This window comes from Branchiostoma floridae, chromosome 19 (genome assembly GCF_000003815.2).
Source record: "Branchiostoma floridae strain S238N-H82 chromosome 19, Bfl_VNyyK, whole genome shotgun sequence".
Taxonomy (NCBI): domain Eukaryota; kingdom Metazoa; phylum Chordata; class Leptocardii; order Amphioxiformes; family Branchiostomatidae; genus Branchiostoma; species Branchiostoma floridae.
This window is the reverse complement of record NC_049997.1, coordinates 3,412,555-3,427,853: the sequence shown is the minus strand read 5'-3', so window position 1 is coordinate 3,427,853 and position 15,299 is coordinate 3,412,555. Positions and strand designations below refer to the sequence as shown.

The 15,299-nt window shown below is 39.1% G+C and overlaps 2 protein-coding genes across 2 annotated transcripts in view; one reads left to right on the top strand and one right to left on the bottom strand.

The window, feature by feature from the left end:
• Positions 1 to 15,299, bottom strand: part of LOC118406407 (zinc finger and SCAN domain-containing protein 20-like) — a 121,941-nt gene that overhangs the window by 72,375 nt on the left and 34,267 nt on the right. The window lies entirely within an intron of this gene.
• The window catches only part of LOC118406399 (phospholipase D1-like), a gene marked incomplete in the record, with an annotated part of 43,187 nt that overhangs the window by 12,149 nt on the left and 15,739 nt on the right, over positions 1 to 15,299 (top strand). Inside the window, 6 exon segments of the mRNA XM_035806439.1 lie at positions 295 to 451; positions 7,124 to 7,252; positions 7,710 to 7,815; positions 8,269 to 8,334; positions 8,600 to 8,658; positions 9,359 to 9,460. Of these exon segments, the coding sequence (XP_035662332.1) occupies positions 295 to 451; positions 7,124 to 7,252; positions 7,710 to 7,815; positions 8,269 to 8,334; positions 8,600 to 8,658; positions 9,359 to 9,460 (619 nt within the window).

Genomic DNA, 15,299 nt, shown 5'->3' with positions numbered 1-15,299 from the left:
ACATCGAAATTTGGAGGTCGTTCTCTACCTTTAATAAACAGTCATTGTTCGAAGAAAATTGATAGTAACTTAAACATACGTGACTGATGAACCTCTTCAACGATGATTGAGTTACATGATGTCTGCTAGAAGGGTAGCATTTTCCCCTTGCACAGGCAAATATTACTCTTTGATGACATATCTACCCTTACATTACAAATTATTCTGACTATAGCTAACTACCTGTTGTTGTTACGGTAGGGTTTGCTTTGTGCAAAGGAAAGATGCTAATTTTTGCTACAATTCTCGCCCTAGATACGAGTCCCTTCAGGGTACCATTCTCCAGTATCCACAAAGAGCCGGTTCCCTTCAACCACCCCAAACGTGCGGGGTTCATCCCAGGGGAACCCATTGATGTGAAGATCATAGATGTGGAGAGGAGCTACAGGAGAAAACCTCTCAACCCTAACCTGTGAGTATGGGGAGGGAGGGAGAGAGAGAGAGAGAGAGAGGGGGAGAGAGAGAGAGAGAGAGGGGAGGGAGGGAGGAAGTGAGTCAGTAGGTGAGTGAGTGCAGGCTTCATACAGGGGAACCCATTGATGTGAAGATCATAGTTTGTCCAATGGAGAGGAGCTACAGGAGGAAACCGCTCAACTCTCCCTCATTCACTTACTCATTCTGTTGGACTCAATCAATCAATCAATGACCATGTGTGAGTGAGTGAGTGAGTGAGTGAGTGAGTCAGTGAGTGAGTGAGTGAGTCAGGGAGGGAGGGAAAGTTGAGTGAGTGAGTGAGTGAGTGAGTGAGTGAAAGTTGAGTGAGTGAGTGAGTGAGTGAGCAAGCAAATGAATTGTTTCATTTATCTCAAACTTACAACACTGCAAAAACATCCTAAGCCACCCCACCCCCACATCCGACACACACACACAAATAGGCCCCACAAGTTAAGGAAATCAATCTAACAAGATTACAACCAAGCTCAGTATGGACCTTAAACGAAATTACACAGTTAATGCATATCTCACTCTGTATATGTAAACTTTGTAACATGCCCGATTTTACAACGTGCTCAGGAATGATACATGTACACCATTGAAATGAAACCAACCAGATGAAACCATTCCCAGACACACACCATATATTTGCAGGTGCAGTTACTGTATATCATTCTGTATTCTTTACATTAGCTGAGAGACCTAGCTAAGGAATGGATCATGAACTTGCCCTTCAGAATTCACCCTGATGTATTATTCTATCTGACTCTGAGCTGCCGAGATTTCTGATCAAAGGCAGGGGTTCACCACATGTCACATATCATCCTGGGATCGAATAAACCTCAGTAGACATGCATAAACCATGTAATTTCACTAAAGCCTACGGTGTGCTGTACTTGGTTGTGACTTGTAATAATCTTGTTCTGTGACCTTGAACTCAGCGCTGCCAAGGGGAACGTTGATCAAACAGAGGGGGCCCGAAAGACCCCTTGCTGTAATGAAACATTTACTCTACTAGGGTGGGAACTCCCATCGCAGAAATGAGTCACTTACTAAATTTTTAATGACCTAGATGTGTGTATCTTAGTTAATGGAAATGATCTGAATTTTGGTGATAATCTTTATGAAATTTGCCACAAATCTGACTATTCTTATAGTGATAGTTTGAAAGGCATTTGATGCAAGCAGAACGAAAGCTAGTGTTTTATAGCAATTCTCATTTTTGGAGATTTTATAAATTTTCTTGATGAACAGCCTGAAATGAATACCTCTTTCATTGGCCTCATTCAATCCAATCCTGCCCTCATCGATTGAGCAAAAGGAGGAAAAGTATCGTAATTGGTTTTCTTGCCATATGGCCCTGTGTGCATATAATTCATATAGATACATAGGTATGAGATGTGCTTGCATTACACAGTGCATATTTTCTTGACATAAAAGTTGAAAATTGTGCTACAAGACAACCGAGTCTAGTGAGGTGATGAAATCATTCTTGACGGTTTTCAATTTCATCCTCCTCATTGATTTAATTTCAGAGCTCATTTGTGTCACCAAATTAAAAGTCATGCCTTCAGTCGCGGCACACATGAAAGGACTGAATTGATTGACAATTCATCAGGCTTTTCAGAGTTAATGAAATGTGAATGAAATTTTGCAGTGCACCAGGGTTGTAACCAGCACCTGTCCTTCAGTCCTTTGAAGGAATTTTGCAGCTGGGGACTGAAAAAAGTTTTCCCCATTCCGTCCCCTGGGACAGACAAAATTGATATGTAAAGATATTAAAAAAACTGAAACCCATATGTTCTTCTTCACCAAAACAGATGCCATTGAACAGCTTAGTCTACAAGCAAAATTTTCACCTCAAAATGCAGGAAATAGTGTTTCAGAGGGTCTTGATTTACAAATTTTCTGGGACACAGACCTCTAGAAATGACGGGTAATGTCTCGCCATGCCTTCGGTGCTCGATAGGATTCCCATTCAAAATCAAGGGGACTGAAAATGATTTCAGGCTGGATACAACCCTGCAGTGCACTCAAAATACATCATCGAGATTAGCATGTCATTGAAGTCATTGAAAATTCTGAGGATACATACATTGTTGTACTAGTTGTAGGATTTAGCACTCTAATATGATTTCTCTGTGAAAGTGACACAGTTAAGTCTTCTGGACACATCATGCTTCAAGAAAGGGTTATGAGCAAGTACATGTACTTAACTCATAAGTCTATTGCAAAATCACATGTGTCCGGACATATTGACATGGCTAAAAAGCGCTGTGGGCCTTATTATTGATTAGTATTAAGTTATGATTTTTGAATACCTAGATTTAACTTTCCACTAGTATCAAGATCAAGTCTAGACTTGAAATGTAAACTGGGTCAATCAATGATTCAGCAAAGCTGTCAACCAGCCAGACCATCTCATACAAGAAATAGGTCATGGAGTGATTTGTAATACATGGTAATATGGTTCAATAATATTTTTGCACACAATATCCCATTGACATTGTGAAACCTCTTTGAAATATTCTGTTTGATGTGATGAGATTACAAAATATTTTCTGGATCAGCCAATTACATCAGTTAGAATTCTGGTAGAAAAAAATTGAGAAGTTTGTATATGGATCAAACATTAATTTGTTCTGAGATTTAAAACCAAAATCTTGTAAACTGGGAAAATGTCTGGAAAAGTGCCAGGTTAGGGTTTGTGGAGTGAATACAACCATAGTCAAGTTTTCCTCCAAATCCCTCTGCATTTATGATGATTGCTTGTTACACGTATACAACATGTTACAACATGTGATAACCAGGAAAATGAATTGTTGTGGCCCAAAATGGTTTTGACATGCTCCTTAGGTTAATGAAGACTGTCAGGGGGATTTAGTGAATAAGTTAATTCATCACCCTTGTACATTATCTAATCCTGTAGGAGTGAGCACTGTAATATCATTTCTCTGTGAAGGTGACATGAGAAAATCTTTGCATGGGTGTACGCCCTTAATATTCTTTACTTACTGAGAAGTGCACATGGCACATAGGTGAAGAAAGGGATTTGAATTTGTCTCCAGGGCTCGAAATTCATTTTTGGGATTAGGTGCACTGGTGCACTGGCAGCTTAAAAATTTGGGTGCACCAAAAAATTTTTGGGTGCACCACTTAAATTTAACTAATAACCTAATAATAAAACTTAATTACAAGGTATCAAATTCTTAAACAAGCACTACCATGACAGACATTTACATTACCTTTCTAACACTTAGATGTCAAGAATATGATGTATACTTAGTCTAGTATACTTTGATATCTTTACATACATAGATGTAAGAAAATATTTGGGTGCACCCTGTGCACCCACAGAAAATAATTGGGTGCACAGCTCCAATTTTGGGTGCAACTGGGTGCACATGCACCCAGTATTTCGAGCCCTGGTCTCGCTCAGACAGCGTCTACTACCTGTATGAAATGATGACTGAAATTAGCCATTTTTTGTCAATTCCCCTGAATAGTCATTGCAATAGACTTTAAGACAGGTTTGACTGTATGAAATTAAGCCGCTTCTGACACTGACTAATGATGCAGGGCTCGAAATACTGGGTGCATGTGCACCCAGGTGACCCAAAATTGGAGATATGCACCCAATCTTTTTCTGTGGGTGCACAGGGTGCACCCAAATATTTTGGGTTTGTGTATGTAAAGATGTCAAGTATACATCATATTCTTGACATCTAAGTGTTAGAAAGATAATAAAAATGTCTGTCATGGTACTTGTTTAAGAATTTGATAGCTTGTAACTAAGTTTTATCACTAGGTTATTAGTTAAATTTTTATGGTGCACCCAAAAATCTTTTGGTGCACCCAATTTCTAAATCCGAAAAATGAATTTCGAGCCCTGTGATGTCATACACAGTCAAACCTGTCTAAAGATATCGACCACTCGAGGGTATGGACATTACTAGTTCCTGTAGACTGTAGACAGGTGGCCATGATAATGAAAATGCATAGAAATGTAATTATGATGTATTGACCTCCTTTGACATGTCTCCAGAACTCATTTTCTACTTAGAAGCTCACTAATGATATTTCTGTCAGTATGGTCTGAGTTCTTAAACAGTTGAAGGTAGTTTTTCCCAGCAAAACTGACCTCTCTCAGTGATCAATCTTACTTTAAGTAGTTACTGGAAGTAGGTTAGGTTAATGGCAAATCTCTAAAATTGTCCGGCTGCTTGGTGGACATTGCTTCAGACCGTCAGGGATAGTAATCTCCAAGCAGATCCTACAATGGCATAAGATAGTACCAAACTGGCCAAGGAATGTAGTCAGCCAAGAGGTGTACATTTGCCATGTAGCAAAACACACTCCTAAGCCGGCTTCAGTCCTCTGCCAGCTTTTGATACTATATTATGCTACCGTAGGATCTGCTTGGAGATTAAGGGATAGAGATTTGCAATGGTTTGCTAAGCTTGATGGGTGATTTTTTATGATTTGTGTTGACTTAGATCTTCACCTGCCCCTCAAAAAGTTTATGACCTGACCTATATAGAAGGTTTATGCCTTAATCTTTATGCAGTATAAGGGAGGCATTTATTCGTTCAAGACAATCTTTAGAAGGCCGCCATAACAATATTTTTTTATATTTGGCAGTGGTGTGGCACACGCTAAAATTATGAGAGTTGATGTAACATTGTATGCCAAACGAAGAAGTTACAAATATTATGAAAACAGAAGACACTCCTAATGGAAAGAAAACTGTCTTAGAAAATGTATGTGATGCATGGCAGGATTTAAGGCATGATTAGGAACGTGTCCAGGATGTTTATCGATCCCCCAGTTTGTGTATGTATGTGCACAGATGGCAGCAGAAGATTGGAGTACTGGTAGGTCTGCCCCAGCAATCAGACATAATGGTGACCACCCTATGTTCCAAAACCCTATGTTCCTAAATCTCTATGTAATGTTACTGTAAGTGTACCAATACACTAGCCACTGGCAACCGTTGGGAGCCGACCAAAGCGAGCCATGCAAGGCAGGGCTAGGCTGCTGACACGTGGTCATTAGGAAGTTGTGGTCATCTAACATGGTCGATGGCGGCGTCTAAAATTCTTAGATCATATAACGTTTTTACCTTCTTTAGGTGATTCTCCTTTTGTATGATTTGGGATGTTAACAGGGGGACGAGCTCCAATGCAAATGATGAGAGACGTGTCTTGCTTATATTGATCCCCCAGTTAGTATATGTATGAGCACAGATGGCAGCGGGAGATTGGACTAGATCTGCCCCAGCAAGCACATGGACCAGGGTCATCAAGTATGGGAATGATCATGGAAGATGCCATTTGTTTAAAAGCCTTGTTAACAATTTGGACAAAATAGTTGTAAATGAATTTAAAAGTTTTTGGGACTTAGATCTGCAGCATGGTACAAATCAAAAGTTGCATCTTTTAGTTCTTGCAATCATTTGAACGATTATAGTATTAGCACATTAGAAAATTTTATTACTGATTACAATGTATATTACAATGTAACGTATATTACAATATAACGCTAGTTCACCTTTATCCAATGAGTAACCTATATCCGTTGCTTTTAAAAACAGGGTATTTAGGCACATCAAATCGATGGGTGTTTTTTTAAACTGCAATATCCTGAAAATATTGCAATTTGAAACCAACGTCTGTCAACGTGATATCCCACAATATCATGTTTTTAAAAGCAAGGGATATAGGTTACCCAACAGATAAAGGTGAACTAGCATTATAATACAGTTTTAATATAATAAAGTTTTTTTTTTTTTTTCAAATTCAGAACTATAAAATACTTTACAATGTAGTTAGTTCCCTTTCCAGTCCCCTGAACACACTGCCTGCTTGACCTGTTTCTATTATAAATTAATTGCAGGTCACGCTAACGAGATTAGAATCCATGGGGCAGATGGAAAATTACCTTAACAGAACGTGAAAACTGCCTGCTTGGCTGAGAGTGCTTATCATAGTCCTTAGAGGGGAAGTGGTGCAGTCAGGTAGCAATTAGAGTTGGCTTTCATCTTGCTCGGAGGTCTATTTGGTTCTGAGAGTGTTTTGTGCCATTACTGCGGGTGATTGTGTTGGAACAAACTATTATGTATTCAGGTCTTTTTGAATGATAAACTCAAGGCCTATACTAGTACTGAGGCTACATGTAGTTCCTCTAGGTTGTTTGACTGTTACAGGTACTACTGCGACTACTTCACCGCGAACTTAAAACCACCACGAACATTTTTCTATTATGGTATTAAACTACAGTCTATGGTGTTACCGCGAAATTGAAACCACAGCAAAAAGTCATTTTTCCAGCTACCACGAAATTAAATCCCGGCGAACTTAAATGCATTTACAGTACCAAGCAGCAAACGTGCATGTGCAGGAAATGGCTGGCACCTCCCTGACTTATGCACAGTGGGTTATTTAGAACAATTAGAAATTACACAACCAAACAGGATAACTGGATGTTGTGCTAGTAAAGACAAAAAGTACCCTTTGCTCCTGGGTCACTAAAAGGTCTTACAGCACAATGTTAGAATTTAAGACATGTCCAGCCACTCAGTCTAAGGCTTTCAGCATATATTCAATGTATTCTTGTTCCTAAGATTTCCTCCTTCCTTCCTTTTCTGCAGCTACACCATCAACCTCCAACATGGGGAGCACAACTGGACCATCAAGCGCAGATATAAGCACTTCATACAGCTTCACGAGGCCATCTTGCTGTTCAAGGCATCACTGCATGTCCCTGTACCAACAGCAAGGTACTGCAAAGTTAAGGAGTTTCATTTGTCAATAATAAAGTATCGCAACAATAAAAGTTCATTTGCACAATTATTGTCCAGGGGCTATTTGTAGGTAAAGTGAAAGGGGACTCAAACAAATAGTGTATAACAATTATATAGAATGTTTCTACTCCAGTCTAAAGGCTTACTCTAAATTGTAACTTGTTGGGTTTGACATTTTTTTTCATGAGACAGAAGAGTAATGTTTTAACTCCTGACCATACTTTTCATAACTAGTAGATTATGATTCAACACCCATGTATGATGGTATAATGATAAATTATGAATACAGGTCTTTATGTTATGATCATGCTATAAGTTTTGACGTCCTGACAAATTTACATTCCCTTTTAACTGAGACTTATGGTGAAAAAAGAATACAAACTTTTTGTTGAAAAAAATACATAAGTTTACAAAATCATGTTGTTGTTTACAGACAAAGGGAGAAAAGAAAAAGTGTCAAGGGGCAGCCAAGGAAACTCCCGAAACTCCCCAAAACTCCGGATGCCCTCATCACTGGAGCTCGCCTCAACAGGAGGATGGTGGGTGCAGTTCAGTCAGAATCTGTTAGGGGGCGCTGTTGAGCTGTGACTTGCAGCTTTGACTTAGTCTTTGCAGTTTCAGTGGTAAAGATCAGCTACTTGATCCATCAAAAGAACCTTGTAGTGTTTTGTTTCGTAAGAAACTAAGATGTAACGCCAGTTCACCTTTATCCGTTGGGTAACCTATATCCGTTGTTTTCTTAAAACGTGTTATCTATCGACTGACGGTGTTTTCAAATTGAAATATCTAAATTTTCAAATTAGTTATTAGAGTAGCAAAAATATTGAAGTCCATTTGATATTGATTTCATAAATGTCTGTCTCTACAGACAACGGATATAGGTTACCCCGCGGATAAAGATTAACTAGCGTTACATTTGTACATTGCATGGTAACAATGGCAACATTTCTTGATATTATCTGTACCATGTTTTTACATCTTTCTCCATGCAGGAACAACTTGAAATCTATCTTCAGAGATTGGTCAACATTAGGACATTCAGGAACTTGGAGCCTACTGTAAGTTGACATTCAATCCTCAAAGTCAAAAAAACTTTCACTTATTTGTCACAAGATACATGTAACTCTATGTTAACTTATTCAAAAAAAAAAGATGAATAGATTTTACATTGTTACCAAACTTATTTTCAGATCTGATGATTAGAAACCAAGTAAACTATGAATTTTTCTTTGAAACACATAGAATGACACAAGAGCTACTGTACTACAGTTTACACTTTATTGTCATTATCTAACGTATTCATTTCCTGTATTGTATTTTTAGCTGAAGTTTCTTGAAGTCAGCCATTTGTCATTTGTGAAGAATCTTGGCAGTAAGGGAAAGTAGGTATTACTACACAGTTACCATCATTATGTGCACACAATTATGGTTATACATGTTAGTACAAATTTCAGGTGATTACAGTAATAATCATTGGTAGTGATGTTAGGTTACTAAACTTTCCTATCATTACATTTACATAGGTCTGACATGTAGCCCTTGCTTCAAGTTATTCACTTGTTACATGTTATTGCAAATTATTACATTACTAGCAAAGTTAACATTTAAAAAGTATACAATGTATGTGATATCTCGCAGTATGTTAAAGTACAAATGTCATTGTAAGTATCATGTGGTAACAAGAATTTTAACTCAGAAAACGGTTTCAAACACTAAAGACACTACACTGTCTTGTAAGCTTGAATGATTAGTTTAATTACTTAAGAAATACTAATGGCATTACTGTACTCTAATACAGTATTGTGCATGTATGTATTACTACTGTAACAATCTTATTTCCCCTTCACCAACAAGGTACAAAAATGCATTTCACCAGCATGTTTGCTATAAATATCATCATTGTGTTAAATTTTCTAGTAGACAAAGAAAACAGTTTCAGAACACCACAACTTTATTTGTTAGTCAATGCAGGTACAGTAATGTGTCTACAACATGTACATAATTGTACAAATGATAGTGCAGCTCTATTATAACATGGTACTGTATGCATGGCTAATCTTACATGTTTTGCCCCTAAACCAGGGAGGGAGTGATCAAGAAGTACCCAGGAGGCCACAAAACCTTCCACGGCTGTTGTAACCCGTGTGGCTTCTCCTTCGCCATGCTGGGCAGTCGCAACAAGAGGTAACGGAAAATGGAATGTCTAAGTTAACTGCATATTTTAAGACTACAAAAACAGGTTAATGTCTTGCAGTGTATAGTATATTGTACAGTTTTATTGTTCTTTGAATAGTGGCTGCCTTAAGATAGTATAGTTTATAATACCATGCTTCAGAGGCCAATCAAATCAGAGAATCCTGATTGGTGGAAACAGGGCTATCTTCAGTTTTTGTGTGTGTTTTTTTCTGTTCCTCTCATTGTTTTGGAGCCAATGTTGTTCAATTTCTTAACCATTTTGTGACCTTTGTGCTGCTTGGTGTCTTAGCTTAGCTTGAGGTTACTGCCCCTTATTTAACCCTGACCTCCCATTGGTTGCAGGTCTATTATATAGTAAGCAATTAGTATATGCCTTTTGGTAATTCCTTAAAGAAGCAAAAAGCAAACTTTCTCATATTACTTTGAGTCAATTTCCCAACTAGACAATCTACAGTATCTTGAATCTTCAGAAATTCAGTGACTTCTGTAACTTTAAACAATTCATCTTTGTTTGGCAAGTCTGTGAAAACAAAAACCCACTGTGACAGACATTTCGGCATGCCCAGTCAAAGGTGTGATGATCGCCCAAGGCTCATCACTTTCCCATAGATTGTTCACACCTGAACGGAAGGGGCTGATAGCAGGTTATGCCTCACACAAAGGGACAGCTCTGTTATATACGTAGTGAAAGGTGTTTTGTCATGTGTTCTTAATGAAGTCTGTGAAAGTACAGAAGTCACTGTTCACAGATACTTCAACCTGTGAAACACTCATGATCAGGAGGGTAGAAAATTTAAAAAGTCCCACCCAGGTAAAAAAGTTATCCTGGGTCTAAAACCTTTTAAATCTTTTAAAGCTGAATTGCTTCCATCTTTGCTTGTACATTAGCCCCTACCACTGCACAGCTGGCCAAATCCTTTTGTAGCCAAACCCTCTTGACAAATTCTCTGTGTATCCAGTGTAGTTAGTCTGGTTGAGACTACATTTGACTTGTGCCATGTAGCTCTGCTTTATTTTTCATATCCCTTGCTCTTCACCCACCCTGCCCTGCACAAAGTTTTCCAGACTATACCGTACTGCCCTGGGCTTTAGCAGCCACATGAGACACTGCCACCCACAAACAGTAACTGTCTCAGAGGTCTAACGATCTGACATAAATCCTTATTGCTCAGTCATGAGCAAATGCCGATGATGATCCAGCCCTGTACTAGAACTCCAACTTCAGTACTGTTTTTGTATTATTTTTTGGCAACATAGCTTTTTCATCCTTAATCAGTTGACACCTCATTTCCACTGTTCCCTGTTCCCGCCTGTGACTGTATATTTTCAATCCTTTTTAGTCTCACATTATCCAGCCCTGAACTATAGGATCCAACTTCAGTACTGTTTTTGTATGTTATTTTTTGGCAACATAGCTTTTTCATCCTTGATCAGCAATGGTTGACATCTCATTTCCACTGTTCCCAGTGTCCCCACCTCTGACTGTACATTTGCAATCCTTTTGATCATTTTGCCATTTTATCCTCCACAATAAGATTATAGTTGAGTTGACCCGTTCCCTAGCAATGGTGCAATCTCACCCCCGTCTGATCCAGCCTCTCCTTTTATGTCATCTCTCAAAAGTTGCTGCTTTTCGTCTGTCAACGTTTCTTCTGACGAATTCGACTCTTCGCTTGGAGATGTTGACATATTGTCTTTATTTTCACCCAGGTCTAGCAGGTTTTGCTTCTCAATGTTTTGTGCTAGAGAATTCAAATTTGATTCTTCGCCAAGTGGTCCTTGTTTCACTTCTGATCCATCTTTGGGTCCTTCTTTTCCCAGCTCAGCAATGGGCTCTGTTTGTACTTCTCTGTCAACTTTTGGAGGATCCAATTTCTCCAGCATTTCTATTTGAGGGTCAAAAGTAGATCCTTTCTTTAGTAACTGCGACATCTCGTATGCACTCCCTCCCCGTTCCATGTCTACAATCGCATCTGGCTCTCTTTTATTCTCACGCTTCTCAATTTTATCTTGTAGGGAGTTCAAGTCACTCTCTTTGTCCAGCAATGACGATATTTCATCTTCATCATCACTTTCCTTCTCTAACTTGTCCTGAGCCTTCTCTCGGCGTTCCTTTGCTTTCTGACTGAGCTTCTTGAAGAGTTTCTTTGTGGGTAAACCATTTTGGGATACTTTGTTTAAGATGACGGAGCAAATGGCACAAACAATACCAGCACCTAGAGAACAGCCCACCCCTGTCGCTACCACTAGTGTTGTAGTGCTTGGTGTTGACGACTCCTGCTTTTCTACCGCTGACAGTAACGGTTCGTCCTCTTCTGTAACCATAGTAACTGTCGTAGGTCGCTGCGTGGAGTAGACCTTTGAAATTGAAGATGATAATGACTTTTTCTTTGTCACTGTGGTCTTGTGTGACAGCGATGTAAACGTTGTTCTTGGTTTGATAGTTGATGTAACTGCTGAATTTTGTGTGGACTGTTCTATAGCTGGTAAGGGTGACAGCTGTACTGGTGGTGGAACTGGTGGGTTCTGTGTAGAAGGGCTGTTTGATGCCTCGGATTTGAGTTGCGTTGTAAGAGACGTTGCTGGCTTTCCTGTGGACCTGCCATTTGAAGATGAAGATGATGAAGGTGTACTCTGTTTGGTGGTTGATAGCACTGTCGAAGCCTGTGTGGGATTTTTTGATGAGGAAGATACAGATTCTGATGATGGTACAGTTTCAGTTTGTTCAGTAGCGTTTGCTGCGGGGCTCTGTATGGGGGGCTCCTGTGACGATACAGGAGACAATGATCCTGTTTCCATACCATCGGTCAACATCTCAGCTGACTCATCCATGGGGGATATGGAGAAAGGTTTTTCTTGAGATGGAGAGACTGTAATTTCTGGGGCCTGTGAAGAGCTGTGCTCTGACTGAGAAGATGATGTGGGTGTTGGTTGTGATAGTGATGAGACCACATCCATTGGGTTCTCAGTCTGTTCCTCTTCTGGCAAAGATGTGACATCTTCTACAAGGTCATCCATTGGTGACGGAGAGATGTCTTCTACAAGGTTGTCCATTGGTGACGGAGAGATATCCTCTACAAGATCATCCATTGGTGAAGGAGAAACATCTTCTACAAGATCATCCATTGGTGACGGAGAAACGTCTTCTACAAGATCATCCATTGGTGAAGGAGAGATATCCTCTAAGAGATCATCCATGATTGGTGAAATTCCAGCATCTGGTTGTGTGGCCTCCATGTCAGGTATCTCAGAGTCTGTAGAGTTGACTGGGAACGTTGCTGTCGGTTTCAGTAGGGCCACGATGATGGCTAAGATGACTACGGGTTGAGTCATGATCCTTAATCTTTAGATGTTCCTAAGTCTGCAGAAATTGAAGGAATACATGTTGATTCAGAAGCTTTTTCTTGCACACAGAAGTTGTCAGCAGTTTAATATACAACAATGTCACATGTATACAGTACATATTTTGAATTCACAGTCATCCTTTTTTGAGTGAAAGCATAATTCTGTAAGTCAACAGTGTAAAATGCAGCTAGCCACGCTTAATGCCTGCAAACTTATATAAGTATTGATTTGCAAGCCTGTCCAAACCTTTGCAATAAACTGCATATTTGCCAGGTTCTTTTAGAGATCTCTAAAACAGACAGTTTTCCAAATTGGTTATTTACATGAATATAAACTACATTTTATACTTGTACTAGATAACTGTAAGCAAAGGTATATGTTTTGCTGGTGCACACTCTGGTATACCTCTCAGCTCTTATATCAACAAGTGTTGTGGATCTTATCAAATGACTTTAAGCTAAACGTGCGTTAAGCATGCCCTAGGCTCTCGTCACACACACACACAAACACGGGACTGATACTGGCCACTTAGCGTCCCTCTCAAGGACAAACTGAGGCTACCTAACAAGTAAACAGCTGTTTTACTCAGGGTTGAATAAGGTGAAATTTTGTCCCATTATCAAACATGGCACCTTGATGAAGAAATGTACAGAAAAGCGGTCTTTTTTGGCTGTCTTTGAGTCTTCATTTTTGCGGCATAACCATCTTTTTAATTACATGTAAACCTCAATCTTAAAAGCATTAATACACAATCACCAGTACAGAGGTGGTGCTAAGGTTCATACATAATTTGCTCATACCACTATTCACCTTTCATGAAAATTGTAGGAGGAAATTTTAATTTTTCAATCTGACTAAAAGCTCGTAATTGTACATTTACATTGTACACAATGCAGCAGGGTGGCCAACATTGTATATACCACGTGTTACATAGTACGTAATGTTACATGTTTGTGCACTCCAAAATTCCCCAGGCCAAAAACACAAGACTTGAGGATAATCCAAACCTCCTTTCCTAACATTTTCTAACAACCTACCTGGAAGGCTATTTGTTGTTAGATATCGTGATCAGGGACGTCAGCATTCCACCACTGTCAATGTCGACTCAGCCTGTACAAAAACGTGGGATGGATCGTTGAGGTTCTTCTGTTACAATGTGCCTCTGTGAGCACTGAACATTTCATCTGCTGACAAAAACTGGTTGTATCACTGTTGTGTTGATTGGTTTGCCCGAGGGTCTGTGTGTGTGGCGTAGGGTCACCTTAAAAGTGTGATCGTGTTTCACCCAAGCTGTCAGCTACTGTAATTCCTGATTTTTCAGTGTACTTTAAAAATTTATGTTCAGGGTTTTCACAGTAATGACTGTAACGTGAACTTATCATTACCGACAACAAGAAAATCGCCAACTTTTATACACACACCTGCCGCCACCGTGAACATTCAGTTCCGAGAAGAAGTTAAATTTTCTCAGATCGTGAAAGTTTGGTACCGTCAGAAGACAAAGTGAATTACAGTATAATTTTTAGTTTCTTGCCACCAACACACAACATTTTCTTAAAAGCACAGGAAACTTAGCAACACCTGCTTGGACATACACAATGTTACTTTTTAGCACCAATCTTGCCTCATTTACAATGTACAATGATCAAACAGCATTACATTTCAAGCTCCAATGAATCTTACATTTAGAAACAGTTCTAAGAAGTTCTCAGGTTAAATAGTCCCATAAAGTAGGTTAAATGTGTTATCATGGATTAGCCCCCAGGGTCCTACACAAGTTCCATTGAATAGTTTTGAATAATTGATGAGTAACTGAATAGGACTGGTCCTTGAAATTTAAACACCTTAACGGTGAAGTAGGTTGAAGATAGAGTTCTTTTCTCACCATCTATAAAGTATTTATCCTGCTGACATTTCAGTTATTGTGAATTTGCCTTTAAGCTCACAGTGATTTTGTTTGCAGTAAGGAAAAAATGGAGTATTTTCGGTTGTTTTAAGTTTGCGATACCACTATATACTATTAGAAAGTCCAGTGGGCTTGTACAATTTATCCTGGAACTTTCACTGTGAATACTACAAACATCAAACCAACGCAAAAATCCCTCAAATTACATGTACATTAGACTCTCCATCTGACTTACTCAGGGCTGTCTCCAGGACCTATCCCTCCCAAGGAAATTGGCTCGTTGGAATGGACAAAAATTTCACCCCATCCATCCTAAAAATCTGAACTTCATCAGTTCATGACATAAAATTGTTGAAAATGTGTTTTCATCAGCATAAAATGACAGGTTTAACAATGAAAGCAAATCAACAACATGGGCTCCCAAACAATGAGTGGGACGGAAAAAAACAAAAACTGCATGGAAACAGCCTTACCACAAGTTGCTTACCACAGTAACTGTAACCGTACTTCTTGCCTTTGACGTGATGAATAGACAAGGTTGAGTAACTTTGGTACACTGCCCTATATAAGGAACAT